The sequence below is a fragment of the Nycticebus coucang genome, chromosome 18 (genome assembly GCF_027406575.1).
Source record: "Nycticebus coucang isolate mNycCou1 chromosome 18, mNycCou1.pri, whole genome shotgun sequence".
Taxonomy (NCBI): Eukaryota; Metazoa; Chordata; class Mammalia; order Primates; family Lorisidae; genus Nycticebus; species Nycticebus coucang.
In genome coordinates this window covers 71,676,913-71,691,409 of record NC_069797.1, presented here as the reverse complement: position 1 = coordinate 71,691,409, position 14,497 = coordinate 71,676,913, and the positions used below count along the sequence as shown (strand labels likewise).

Below are 14,497 nucleotides of genomic sequence, written 5' to 3'. Positions count from 1 at the left end.
GTGTCAGTGATGAGTCCCCTTTTCTCCCAGCCATGGAAGGGAATCAGATGGCCCATGAGTCACCTGGGACTAGAAGTCTGAGTAGAACAGGACTTTCTGGCCCTCCACTCGGTACTCTGAGTCTCAGAATTCCTCTTGTTAAAACAGTACTACTCTAGAATGTATGCTAAGAGCATTTAAAAGCACTGCTAATTACAAATTTAAAATGCCATCCATTTTACAGGCCCTGTAACTTTCAAGTTCTTGCACATAATTTATTAATGTCCCCCCTTTATTATCTCTGCCTCCATTGTTGGAGTCTCTGGAATAGAGCATTTAGGAGGAGCCAGGGCAAGGTGGCCTGAAAGATTATTTTTTTGATGTGTGAAATCCAGGACGGTCATTTCATGCAGCCCCGGGGGAGATGAAGGGAAGGAGGTGAGCCCCTGTGGTCAGCATGCAGATCCTGGGATGAAACTGTTTTTCCCCCCCACTCCAGTCTGGGCTTGGCATAAACCCACTTTTTCCTGGTGCAACAAAGCCAAGCCAGGAATCTTACAAACCAAAGAGCTTCCCGTTCTGCCCACCCATGCAGGAAAGCCCGGAGAGTCTGGAAGCTGTGGCTCCCAGTGTCCGCTCCATGCCCCTGTCTGCTCCCGGCCAAGACAAAGCAGCAGGAGGCGAAATCCACAATCCCCACCCGTCACCCTCATTACCTTCCTGCCGTCTGGGGAGGCTGGGCAGGCAGACACCCCTCGCCCCATTTTACTGATGGAGGGACTGAGGCTCAGATATAGTTTAGCTCACCAAACGCCCACGGTAAGGGACAGGGAGAGGGGTGCCCGGCTCCTTGTCTGTCTGTGTTCTACCTGGGGCAGGGGTCTTTTGTCTGTGGGGTTCAGGCTCTGGCTCATCTCCTGCTCCTAAAATTCTCCATCCTCGTATGTGCTGCTGTTTCCATCAGAGCTCATTTGATTTTTGAGTGACACCCTCACCCCCACTAGCTCAAATAAAGGGATTTCTTAAAAGGAGAAAACACACCTTAATCTAAGATGAGGAGTTGAGGAGATAGGCTCGCAATATGCACCTGGTCAGGCAGGCCCAGCTCTTCAGGGGAGGTAAATGAGCATAGCCCCTTCAAATGCACCCCCAAACGTGCCAGATGCAACTGTCCTTGGCAAATGCCCATGCCATTCCTAATCAGAGTCCTGTCGCTCAGAGGTCAATGCAGGTGTCCACTGGGGAATGTCTGGGTAACACACAGTGAAGGAATGAGGTGCTGATCCAGGAGGTGGCAGACACACATCTGAAGACATTATCCTAAGGACCACATATTATACATATTATAGGATTCCTTTAATATGAAATAGCCAGAAGAGGTAAATCCATAAAGAACAAGAAGTAGATTAGTGTTTCCCAGGGGGTGGAGGAGGGAGAAATGGGGGGTGGCTGCTAATGCATGAAAATGTTCTGGAATTAGATAGTGGTGATGGTTGCACAACCTCATGAATATGCTAAAAACCACCGAACTCTATACATTGAATGGGTGTGTCGTTTGGCATGTGAATGGTATCTCGATAATGCTGTTATTTTTTAAAGACCATGTAAAAAAAACCTAAAGCCCAAAGAGAACCCGTAACTATTTCCTAGGGAGTTGTGGAGGGAGAAGCAGGTGGTTGGGAGACAGGGACGAGCTTTTCACTGTCCTGCTCAGATAAGATGTGGAATGGCTTGTGTCCGTCTTGTAGGGTTGCGTCGAGAGTCTGGACACATGGGGTGTCTGCCTGACCCTCCCCGCAGTGAGACATATCTCTGTTCTTGCTGTAGGTACGGGCAGCTGAGTGGCATGGTAGAGCCCCTCGCGGGGGTCTTTGGTGCCTTTGCCGTGGTGCTGGCTGAGCCCATCCTGCCCTATGCACTGGCCTTTGCAGCTGGCGCCATGATCTATGTGGTCATGGACGACATCATCCCTGAAGCACAGATCAGGTATGCGAGCTCCCCCTCTCTGTTCCTGTCCTGGTCCCAACCCACGTCCCAGCCTTGGGATCTGCTTTTTCTTCATTTGCTCTCACTTCCTTATTCCAACCCCTTCCTGCCCCTTCCCAAGACCATGTCCACTCCTCCCTCAACTGTACTCTCTGAAACTAACAGAGGGTCAAGGGCAAGAGGCCAGGGAGATCAACCAGTGTCATGCCCCTGTCCCTCCTGTGAAGTAGACTACCATTTTTATATATTGTCTCTCTGTCGAGATTTTTCTGGGGCTGGGTTAAGGGGAGAGATGAGTTAGCTCTCTGTCAGCCCAAGGAACATATACACATTCTCATCGTCCACCTATAGCCAGGTGTCAGAGGGATGAGGGCTTGGTTGGTTTCATTTTAGTTTTTATAGCAGATTAATATTGAGGCTGAGGTAAAATAATATCATAAGGTCAGACTAGATAGTAGCTTTAATAAATAGTTACTCAGCTTGGCACCTGTTGCTCAGTGGTTAGGGAGCCAGCCCCATATACCAGGGCTGGTGAGTTCGAACCCAGGCTGAGCCAGCTAAATGACAATGACAACTGCAATAAAATAACAGCTGGGCCTTGTGGCATGTGCCTGTAATCTCAGCTACTTGGGAGTCTGAGGCAAGAGAATCACTTAAACTCAAGAGTTTGAGGTTGCTGTGAGCTGTGATGGCACAGCACTCTACCGAGGGCGACATAGTGAGACTCTGCCTCGAAAAAAAGAAAGAAAGAAAAAAAAGAAATAATTACTCAAGCATTATTATTCAAAAATTATTCAAGCATGGACTCCAGAGCTATGATAAGTGACCTTGGGCAGGTTACTTCTCTATGCCTCAGCTTCCCCACCAGTAAAATGATGATAATAATGATACCGACCTCAGGACGTGGTTGTTTGGGATGATGTGAGTTATCCAGTCTGCCTGGCATGTAGCAAGTCCCAATAAATGGTACCACGACTAATAGTAGTATGTTTCCTATTGGAAATGGACATTGTAGAGGAGGCATTAAGTTCTCTCTTTCCTTCCTAGTGGTAATGGGAAGCTGGCGTCCTGGGCCTCCATCCTGGGTTTCGTGGTGATGATGTCACTAGACGTCGGCCTGGGCTAGGGCTGAGATGCTCCGGACTCCGGCAGGGCAGCACAAGGAGGCAGCGGCGGCTGGTTTCCACGGGACCACAAGCCTCTTCCTTCACATTAAAACACTTTTCCTTTCTCCTCTCATCTCATTATCCTGATTGACTCTGATTCTAAAATGACAATCTTTACCTTGCTTTTGAGGGAGATACTGCTTTTCTTTGGAATTTCAAGGTGTCGTGGAATTAAAAATTTTTTATGTTGGCCACTGAATGGAATCTTTGTTCAGTGGGACTCTCAAGAACATAAAGATGAGGGAAATCTCTGCGTTGGTCCCTCTGGTCTCCCTCACTAGACCAGATGCCAGTTCCTTACCCACAGAAGCAAGCTACTGAGACAAGCCTCCTGAGCATTTTGGCTAAGGGACTCCGGCACATGTCTCGTGTGCCCATCCTGTTCCTCCGCTACTGATCCTCTACCGTCCAGAATACCAGAAGCGGAACATCATGAACCGAGCAACCTGCTTTCCAAGGCTGAGCCAGCCCGAAGGACACACCTCTCCTCTACCTCTCCCAAGGGGAGATACTGCATGGGAGGGGGGCGCGACAAAGGGAAGAAAATCAACTCATCTTTCTTTTTTGCTTAGGGAAAAGATCGATACTGTTGATGTTAAGGGAATTCGGACAACTGTGAACACATAGGGAGCCCTGCAAAAAGCCGATAGTGTGGCTTTGATAGGCGCTGTCCTCTGCTCTCAGTGGACGCTAAGAGCAAAGCGCTTTCCAAATCCCCCAGGCATTTATTTTGGTAAGTTTACAGCCTTCATATTTCTAAGAGACTTAGGGACACCAGCCAATTGCAAGAGCTCAAACTCTCCCTATACTGATGGAGGGAGCCACTCAGGTTCACGTAAGGGAATGAAAGGCACTTGGAATCTGCAGGGGCTCCTTCCCTGTTGAACATTCGGTATAACCTGATTGCAAGCTCCTGAGCGGCATGGGCTTTGCTGGAGGTTAGCCGGGTGGCTTAGGCTAGAACAGGAAGAACGGCAGGAGAAGAAATGATATTTTTACATTTCCCTTTTAGGGTAAATTTTAGCCAAATTGTCATCCCGAAAGGACCCTCATGAATGACTTGGACCAGACTAGAAGCCACCCTCCTCCTCCTGTCTACATGTGGGTGATATGACCTCTTTCAAACACAGCTGAGGCGAAAGGTCCTAGCTGGTCAGAGGAGCACGTGGGACTTTGAGTGGGCTCCACTGAGAAGGCAGGCAGCCGAGAGCCCGGGGCTCAGGCATTGGGGTCAGCGCCTGCCCTCTGAGTTTACATGCTCAGCTGCTTCCAAGGCCGAATCTTCTGCTCGTGAATGCTTTAAGGCCCCAAAGGCCAACCTTGGCCTGGGTCTATATACATAGGTTCTTCCAAAAGCACTGATGATCAAAATTGATGACAATTCAGAGGTGTGACAGGTCGAGCTTAACTACTTTGGTGTGTGTTTTAATTTTTATGTCTTTGTATGTAGTGCTACATGATGGAAATTGTGCTTTCTGATGGACAAGACCTCATAACTGTGATTAATATTAATAAAAGGGAGATTGTTGTGGATGACCTGTGTCCCCTTCAGTCCTCAAAGCTGCTTCCTTCCAGGGATGAGGGAGAGCTTACTAAGTTGGGACTTACATCTCCACCTGACACCAGTGGATACGAAGGAAAGAGCTCAGATGAGAAGGGCTAGTCAGGCTCCTTTTTTTTTTTTAATATGGAGTCTCACTTCCTCACACTTGGTAGAGTGCTATGATGTCATAGCTCACAGCAACCTCTAACTCTGGGCTCAGGTGATCCTCTCGCCCCAGGTATGCAACCTTCCTCTCCTGGGTACTAAAACTCTAACTGGTACAGCACAGAGTTAGACTGCCCCTTTCTCCACACCTATTGAGCCTGGAGTTGAGAGAGACAGCGTCACGTTCACTGGTTTAGAGCAATCAACCATCCTAAAGGACAATATCTCAACCTCATTACATATCGTCTCTGAGTTACTCTCAGAATAAGTCTTCCATAAGTCATGTCATGGTTCAATACATATCACTGCTTCTGGATGACAGGATCAAATTGCCAGGCTATCATCCACTGCCTTTCCTCTCTCATATAAAGTGAATTCGTGGTCAGAAGCATTATTGTATAGCGTGCCATGAGGGTATGACAGGCAGAGAATTCAATTCCAAACCCAGACATAATGTGAGCTGGTTTCAGTGAGGAGAAATCACTGCCCTTTCCATCGTGGAAGAAGTCCAAAAGTAATGAGTCTGCGACTGAGTGGTCCACAGTATGGCCAGTGTCGGGTCAGGGGTCAGCCCCAATGGCTGTGTACACTTAGGGCCAGGTCTGCCTAAGAGGGTGAAATCTGTCACTTTCCAGCTTTGTTGTCATGGCCACTTTTGTACATGAATCGGTTGAGAAAGCAGTGATGTCCCTAGGAAAAGAAATCGTCACACATGAGAAGAGGGTCTTTGTCCGTTTAATTATTAAGAGCCTTCCCTTCCAAGTGGGGATTTGGGGTGACCTTTTAATCAAGAACAATTATGCTCAAATTTGGCTCCTTCTGAGAGGTGAAGCTATCCAGGTCTCCCCAAAGCTATCCAAATCATTAAACCTCCAATCTTGCTGCTTTGGGGCTCTTGACCAGACCATTAGTCACTGCTCAGAAATAGGTGAAGCTTTTTACATCAAACATTTCCTTCCTTCCACGCAAAGGGGACATAGAGTTATGTGCTTTGAATTCTCTCCCCTGGAAGGTTTTCCCTTTCACCCACTATCCTTACAGAACTGTTAATATAGCACCACTGCCATCCATGCATGGAGCAGACTGGCGTACTGTGCAGCGCCATCTGCAAGCTGCACTCAGTCATTCTCAGGAACCTCCCCTCGAGGCCATAGGTAGACTGATGGGGTCAGGAACAGGCACATGGGAATAAGCCCCCTGCACATACAAATGACTTGTGCCTTCAGCACCTGATCAGGCCCAGGATCACATATGCCATTTCCAATTTGTGATAGGATTTCATGAGTGTGTTAGATGACCCAGTACCTGAGGGACAGTGTGGGGCACAGATGACACCCAACACATTAGGGATAATCACCTGGTGTCCACTAGCCAGTGCACTGAGGCTCAGAAGTCACTCCTAGCTTCTCACGCCTGCACTGTAAATCCAGAATCTCTGCAACAAGTATCTGTCACAAACTTCAGACCCACTTAAAATTATGTCTTCCGCCTATTTATTAAACACCCTAAAAATCCATTCCTACATGTGTTTTCCCTAAATTAATGAATAAAAATGGGAAGAACCCTGACATTTATGTTGGTTTCTAATCCTTAGCCTCCTTGGTTTGAATTTGCCATTGCCCCTCCTCTTGAAGAGTGCTGGGCTCTAACTCCATTTGGAGACTACAGGACACAAGAAGAGCCCAGGCAAGCCAGGCAAAGCACCTGTAGTGTCTTCAAGTAGCGCTTCAAAGGCCGGGTGCGGTGGCTCACGCCTCTAATCCCAGCCCTCTAGGAGGCCAAGGCCAGTGGATTGCTTGAGCTCAGGAGTTTGACACCAGCCTGAGTAAGAGCAAGACCCTGTCTTTACTAAAAGTAGAAAAATTAGCTGGGCATGGTGGCAGGTGCCTGTAGTTCCAGCTACTTAGGGAGGCTGAGGCAAGAGGATCACTTGTGCCCAAGAGTTTGAGGTTGTGGTGAGCTATGATCCCATGGTACTCTACCCAGGATGATGCAGTAAGACTCTGTCTCAAAAAAAACAAAAAAAAAAAAAGTGCTTCAGAAGACAGAGTTTGAGCTGTCACAGGAGGCTCATTGAGGATGGGTGATGCGGAGAACTCCAAATTGTCCAAATCCATTTACTTCCATTTGGATTCTCTGGGTCTTAGTCTTTCCTAATCAATGCTCCAATTTCCTTTGGACAGGCTATGATTTTACCAGTGTAGAAATTCAGGCAATTCTCAAGACATGAGGGTTGTCGGCAAAGTATCCAGCCACGCCCTGTGAAAAATAGGATTAGAAATGGCCAGACACTTTCTAGACAGCCCTCGTAGAACTTCTTTGGTTTTCTAGTTTCTCAGTTGTGTGGACTCAAGAGGTAAGTGAATATCTCAGAACTGTCCTAGAGTGCCTGGGAGCTGCCCAGCTTGCCAGTGTCTTATTGGAAGCTGCTGGGCTTTGCTTCTCAGGTCTGCCAGCAAGCCCCACACCCTCAACTGTCCAATGCCTCATTCCCGTCCACTGCCGCTAACGGACAGCTCCCTTCCTTCCAGGTGTCTGGCAGGAAGAGAAGAGGGGTGGGTGGTGGGTATTAGCTCTGGAGCTTCTCTGAATCCCAGACAGGGGACATCCTCATCTTGCTGTGCTGAGCACAGGACCATAACTCAGGCACTGACGCTGCACTGGGCAGGGGTGCTGTGAGTTCTCACCTCCTTAATCCCCCTTGAGTTTGATAGTATTCTATTATCCCCACTTCACCTACAGAAATGTGTAGTCCAGGAATTTCCACTCGCCAAGGTGTGGCTATGCAGGGGCAGGGTTGTTCCCTGAGTGGAGTCAGCCGGAGGCAGAAACTGACTTGGCCCCTGCCTGGCCTACTCTTTTAGGGTTCCGGGCCCTGAGTCCTGCCCCACCTGCCCCTTGGATAACTGCTGGGTGAATCTGTACATGACTCTTGCAAATGGGGCATTTCCAACTGAAACAACACCCATTATTTCAGTTTGCCTGGGTCAAGAGTCAGGAGTAATCTGTGCAAATGGGCCCCCAGCAGCTGTTCTTCCCCCTCGTGCTTACTGAGGCTTCCTTGCCTTAGTGAATTCACTTGCTGGTCAGCTTCCAGCTTCCCTCTGTTTTAAGTTATGCACGACTTACATACAACAGAAACATAGATCTGAAATGTGTGTTCATTATACAGCTCCATTATTTTTACCTACGCGCCCATGGGCCCAGCACTTGCCCCAGGGGCTTCCCAAAAGACGGGAGTCCCTTCCCAAGGTCTTGGTCTTGTTCCTCTGGCCAGTGCTTCGGGCTCACCCAGCGGCAGGCAGGTGTGATCCGACTCTGCCCAGCCTGCCGAGGGCCAGGTGAGGCGAGGCTGCCTGTCCCAGGACACGGTCCCGGGGCGGGGTGCCCAGTCGGAGGGGCCTTCGAGCCTGGGAGTCCCTGGGGCGCCGGCACAGGTCCCCAAGCGGTCCCGCAGACTGCAGGGGGCTGTTTACCTGCGCGGGGCGGGGCGGGGTCGCGGGCGGGGCGCCGGGCTTTGCAGGCGCCTGGCCGAGTGCGCAGCGCGGGGGAGGCTGCGCGCCGCGCGAAGGCGGAGCTGTGGGGACAGCCCTCCAAACCGCGACCACTCGAGACCAGCAGCACAGCCAAAGGGATCCCGGCTTCCCGGGGGCCGTGGGCGGTCTGGCTGTTACCATTGCCCTTTCCAAGGGTGGATCCTGATTTAGGAGTCCTGAAAGGTCTCTAATTTGGAGAGCGTTGGGAAAAAAATAATACAGCAGTACAAATTCAAAATAAGGCACAGGGTTTGGGAAGGGGCGCCTGTGAGTGAGGATCCTCACAGCTCCGTCTTCATTGGCTGTAAGGTGACCTCGTCTCAGGGCAGCCTGCGGTGCTCTGGGCTGCTACAGAAGCCCCACTTGGTGAATTCACTTGCACGGAGGCTTCCTGCACAGCCCAGCCCACAACGGTGGGAAGGAGTGGTGGTGTACTCACAGGCAGGAGGGAGGCAGCCCAGAATTGTACTTCTCCTGCCCAGGGAAGAGCTGAAGCTGGATGCAGGAGGCTGGGCTGGCCATCCAGGGTGGTGGGAGGTGACAGACAGCATGACGGCCCTGAGCTGGCCTCTGCATCCTCCTCAGCCCTCCGCCCTTCCAGTTCTCCTGGTGACAGGGCCCAGGCTCCGCTCGTGAGGGGCCCTGCATGGCCACTGCCTGTCCCTTGGAACTACCACTGAGGTCCCTGATAGACCCCAAGCATCCTCTAGAGGACCTCCAGAGTGAGCCAGCTAGGGCAGCAGGCTTGGGTTAGTCCAAGGAAAGGCCTGTGAGTCTTCACAACCTCTCTCTGGAACTGTATGCCAGCATCCCTGCACCTGATGTGATCTTCCCCCAAATTAAAAAGAAAAAAAAAAATCAGATTGGAAATCACGTGGGACCTTTCCTGACATTTGCACTTTGCAATGAGCCACATTGTTAATTAGTCTCCCACTGGCCTCTCTGCACCTAGCAGAGAGGGGGTGGATCCAGGCCTATAGAACCGGTGAGGACCCACGCCAGGGTTTAAAGCCAGGCTGGCATCTCCCTTCACTGATTGCAAGAGCAATCTGTGATGTCCCAGAAGGCCCGGGTGCACCCGGGGAAAACAAATGCAGGACAGGTCCAGGGAACACACAGAGAGGAGGCCCTAGACAAGGCTTGGGTTCCAAGGCTAGCAACTGCACCGTAGTTGTGCAGTGAGGGTGTCAGTTGCACCCTTCCTCTGACCTTCGCATTTTAAGGTTCAACATGCAGTATAAATTGGGTTTGCAGCTCACACAAGTCCCCACTGTGCCCTGGATGGTGTCCCATGGACAAAACAGTTGAACCAACTTAAGATTAGTACTTAAGTGTAAACCTGGTTAGTTTTTCTTCACTAGGCATCTCCTCCCTTTATGCTTTTCCAGTGAAAGTGCTCGCTGAACTTAATGTGTGAAGTTACTGCAAGTGTACATTTTTTCATTTCCTAACAAGCCTGTGTTGTGCATAAATGATTTATGAATCTGTAGACGTCTTCCCTAGGGACGCGGATCCTACCTGGTAAGTAGGTGGGAGACGATCATTGTCTTAGTTTTCTAATGCTGTGTGACAAACTACCACAGATTTAGCAGATTAAAACAACATCCATTATTTCAGTTTCTCCGGGTCAAGAGTCAGACGCATTTTACCGGGTCTCGGTTGGGGGCTCCCGAATTGCAGTTAGGATGTCGGCCAGACCATGTTCTCAGAGCTCTGGCGGTGCGACTAGGGAAGAATCTGCATCCATACTAACTCGTGTTGTCGGCATGTTCACTTGCTCATGGGTAGGGGACTGGAGCCCTTCTGGGTGCCACCTGCAGGCCTCCCTTAGCTGCTGGGGACACGGCTTTCCCAGCTTGGCTGCTTACTGCATCCAGCTAGCAGGAAGGCCTAGGGTCAGCTGGCAAGAGAGAGTCTTATATAATGTCACAGAGTCATGGGAGTGACATCCCGTCACCTTTGCCATGGTCTGTTGGCTTATAAACCCAGGTCAGATGTAAGTTGGTTTCATAGGTGCAGGGTCATCTTTGTCATCCGTCAAGTTAAACATAACACACAACACATAGTTATGATGTGATTGCTTTCTCTCTTTTGCATGGTACACCCTTCAGCGTGGTACACTGAATACCAGAAAGGCATAAGTGAGCTGGGAAGGGGCCAATGCCCAGACTGATGGACTCTGCTCTGTGACCCATGGGGATCCCTGGTCTTTCTGCCCTCTTCTCCTCTGAGGGGTTTCCATAGATGGATCCCCAGAACTGTGGGCCAGGACTGTAGCCAATGCTGGGCTTCTTCACATGACCCAGGGACAAGAACTGGAGATGCTGAGAGCATGGGATGCCATCAGCAATGGCATCTCCACTCTTTGTGGCCCTTTCCCTCCACTCTGTCTTCTTTCCTTACTGCAGGGGGGGCTGAGCACAAAAGCAAGTCTCCCCTTCCATAAGGATACCCGCCAGGATGCGCAGGGACACCTCAATGTTGGTTACTGCTTTTATTTTGGTCCAGGAGCTTTTACACATTAGCGTGCAAGAGGCTCCATTTTATGATAGTGGCTATGAAAGCCTCAGCCGTTGGATGTTCTTTGCAAGGAAACATTGGAAGGAAAGGAAGTAGGAGACAGGGAAAACAGTAGCCAAAAACCCAGTCCCACTACTCTATCTGCAAGAGGCTATGAACTTAGACACCTCCTGAGACTTAAAACAATAACAAAAATCCTCTAGGTCAAAATTCAGCTTTAACTTTCTTGCTTCAGAGCCCAAACTTCAAGGGAGGTATTTGCAAAATAGACTGTCAAGTCCTCTGGCAGAGATTAAAATGGATCACACTCTGTAAACCAGAAAGGTTCACGAACCCACATCGTCCTCCTTTGTAAGAGCTGTTTCCTTACTGGGTAGGTTATGCCTGTTTAGAAGGAGGGGTGATGTAGGTGTGTGTATTTGTTTAGTGTAGAATTTTTGGCAGACGCTATTAGGTTGGCAGGTGCCGGAAAGTGAAATCCTCTTTTTCCAAACCAGAAAAAAATCTCTGATGCCAATTTCCCACCATCATCCTCACATTTCCACCAGGCAAAGGGCTCTCTTAGTCTGTGGGATACCCCGGCACCAGAAACACAAGGTTAAAGGGAGGATGGCTTTGGATGTTTTCCTTAATGGGTTCTGGCACTCTGAATATTCATTTCCTTGCTTGGAAAGACAAGGATGAAAACAGGTGGGTGGCTTAGGGTTGGGGCAGGAGAGGGGGAGGAAGAGAAGATGGGCAGTGTCTGGCATCCCCGCAGAAATGTGCTGCCTGGGGCCTGGCGGGGCTTTGGGAAAAGGTGAGATTCCTCAAGGGAGCGTCTCCAGAATTCACAGCACTGGATGTGTGTCTGTATAAGAGATGACAATGCTGATAGCGCTGCAGATTGTGATCAGCCTTGGCAGGGAGCTCCATGCCGGGCTTTGTGGTTTGGAAAGGTGCATCAAACAGGGCACCAGTCTCCCTCAGAAACACACCTTCCTCTGCCCAGAGCTGCCACCACCACCTACACCCGGCTTCCTCCTGCCATGAGCTCAGCTTCCATTTTTTACCCCCTTTTATTGGTCAGGGTTGGTGTCACCTGTTTCCACCCTAAGGATATCATCATCCATGAGCACCTGGTGCCCTGCTTTTTTGCTGGAGCATTGACTTCCTGTATTGCCCGTGGCCTTTTAATTGGTCAGCACCATTATCCAGTTAGATTTTCTTGGCAGGTACAAAGAGGACTTGAGCCAGCCCAGCATGTTCAATGCTGAAATAAGTTGAGAAAAAGGCTAAGATCTTGCCAATCAGAAGGAAAGAGCACATAGGCAGGTGGATATGTTGGTTACAATTCAAATATTACACTGGCTGTTTTCCCTATTAACTCTCTAATCTTAGCCTTGACTAACACAAATGCTAAGAATAAAAATAGCAAGAGGAAAAGATTAAGTGGATAACATTAGCTTGACCAATGTACTAGTTAAAAATGGAAAGCTAGTCTCTCAAACAGCATACAAAAATAATAGCAATGTCTTCCAAATTATTACCTCCAAGTTCCCTTAAGGAAAAGTGATCACTGCCAGCCATTACACCTGGCCTGTTCACCCTTCCTGCAGCTCAGGTAAGTTTTTCCTACAGCTTTTTTAAAAGCGTGCCTACATCCTCAATCAAAATGTATCCTGTCTTTAGGAGCTGTCTGGAAGTCAGAGAACCTTCTACCTGAACTCTAATTTTGTGACATAAATCTGTTATACGACAGCAGAATTATTTTAAGAGTAAAGGTAAGTTCTGCTCCATAATCATACCAAAAATGGTGAGTGGTTTACTGTCTGATAACTGGCAGGAGATTCCTCACCTTCTTACTGTCTGTTTAAAAAAACAAACAAAACTAAATCTATTTTAGCCACCATAGTTTAAAAGCAAGGCCAGATCTGATTGTTTGCTTTACAGTGTGTATATAAGTTCATACACTTGGTGATTCGGTTTTACTCTCTATGACTTGATCTTTAAAATTTGTTTTTGTTCAATTTTTTATTATGGAGAATTCCAAACCTGGGCTCAAGTAAGCAGAATGGTGTCATGAACCCTCAAGTATGTACCCATCACCCAGTTCCAACAACCAATGACTGCCAGCCAACCCTGTCCCCCTCACCTCCTGCCTTCTCTTTGTTATTTGCAAAAAAACCCCAAAAAACAAAAAACCAGACATCTTCTCATTTGATTTATAAACAGGTCAGTATGTATGTTGAGAAGGAAAAGATTTCTTTTCTACATGACTCCGGTATCATTATCACACTTCAAAAAAGTGTCACTCTGTAATTTACTCTATAATTGACTATATAAGTTTACTATAATTTATGATATAACTATAATTTATACAATTTGTATATTGAATATATCTTACTGCTTTAACTTAAGCAGTGGTCTTTGGCAAAAAACAATAAAATCTTAGTTGATATTATTCAGCTCAAATATCCTGGATTTCTTTTTTTTTTTAATATCCTGGATTTCTAAGGGAATTTGTGCTTTTCTCAAAACTCATTCATTAGCTTGTTTTATTCCTAAGAATAGGCCTGCGGGGTGAGCGGGGGTGGGACCCCAGAGGAATCAGCACTCATAACTCTGAACTTGCCTTGCCCTCACAGCCAGGTGAGGGTGCCAATGCCCCCACCCCAGGGGCACTGCAGACTTTGAACACACCCATGTCTTCAGTTCCCTCCCTCTGTGTTGAGTGCCAGGATCAATCTAGGTGTCTGCAAAGGAACAGTTGTTTGCCCAAGGAAAACGTTTGTAATATTCCTGGCCTGCTGGCTGGCAGTCATGGAGCTGGAGGAAGGAAAAGGAGGGGGATGCCGGGACAGAATAGGACTGCCAAGAGTGGTCTGGTTTGCAGGATGTGTCGAGAAACACACATAAAAATGCGGGCAGCACCCACAGAGGCTTTTCCCAGGTTCTCTTTGGCCCCGCAAAATCCCCAAACTTCTACAAAGCCTGCTGCCTCATTGGGGGTGCTGCGTCTGCAGGAATCTCACTGGAAATTCCTACTCCCAATCTCTCTCTTCCCTGGTCTATCCTTTGAGCTGTCTGCTACATGAGTGTAGCTGTCTGCTACACCCACAGGTTTGAGTCCCTCATTTTGTTTGCAGAAGTCACCATAAGAGCCCCCTTACAACAGGGGGAAATGATTTTCTTCATGCAGCGCTCTCTGGGGTCTCTTTGAAAAAGGCTATCAGAGTTTCAGCAGCCCCTTTTCTGGCTCTGGTTGGCTTCTGGGAATGAGGGCCCAGGGCCCACTTCTGTGGGGCCCCACCCCTAGCTTGGAGAAGGCTAAGTGACACATTGCGTGTCAGCGAATGCCGCCTGCTGCAGGCCCGGGGCTCTCCAGGGGAGTGCGCATCGTAACTTGCATTGTGCACATCAAGGGCCCTGACAAGTGCTGATGGATTTGGCTTCCTTGCGGCTCCTGAGCTCTGGGCGGGACAAAGGGGAGCATTGTTTGGCAGGGCAGGCCTCTGCCTGCGAACCCACTCATTTGCCTGGCGGTGGAGACAGGTGTATCACACGCTCAGCGCTCTGCGTGCCAGAGCTCTACTGGGCGATAAAGATCTTCGCTTTGTTCC

The 14,497-nt window shown here is 48.9% G+C and overlaps 1 protein-coding gene across 3 annotated transcripts in view; it reads left to right on the top strand.

The window, feature by feature from the left end:
• Positions 1-4,664, top strand: part of SLC39A11 (solute carrier family 39 member 11) — a 357,393-nt gene extending 352,729 nt beyond the window's left edge. For all 3 annotated transcript variants that reach the window (XM_053569888.1, XM_053569889.1, XM_053569887.1), the window contains 2 exons: positions 1,807-1,965; positions 3,013-4,664. In XM_053569888.1, coding sequence (XP_053425863.1) covers positions 1,807-1,965; positions 3,013-3,091 — 238 coding nt within the window. In that variant the 3' untranslated portion in view covers positions 3,092-4,664. The remainder of the gene's footprint in view (positions 1-1,806; positions 1,966-3,012) is intronic.
• The last annotated feature ends 9,833 nt before the right edge of the window (positions 4,665-14,497 follow it).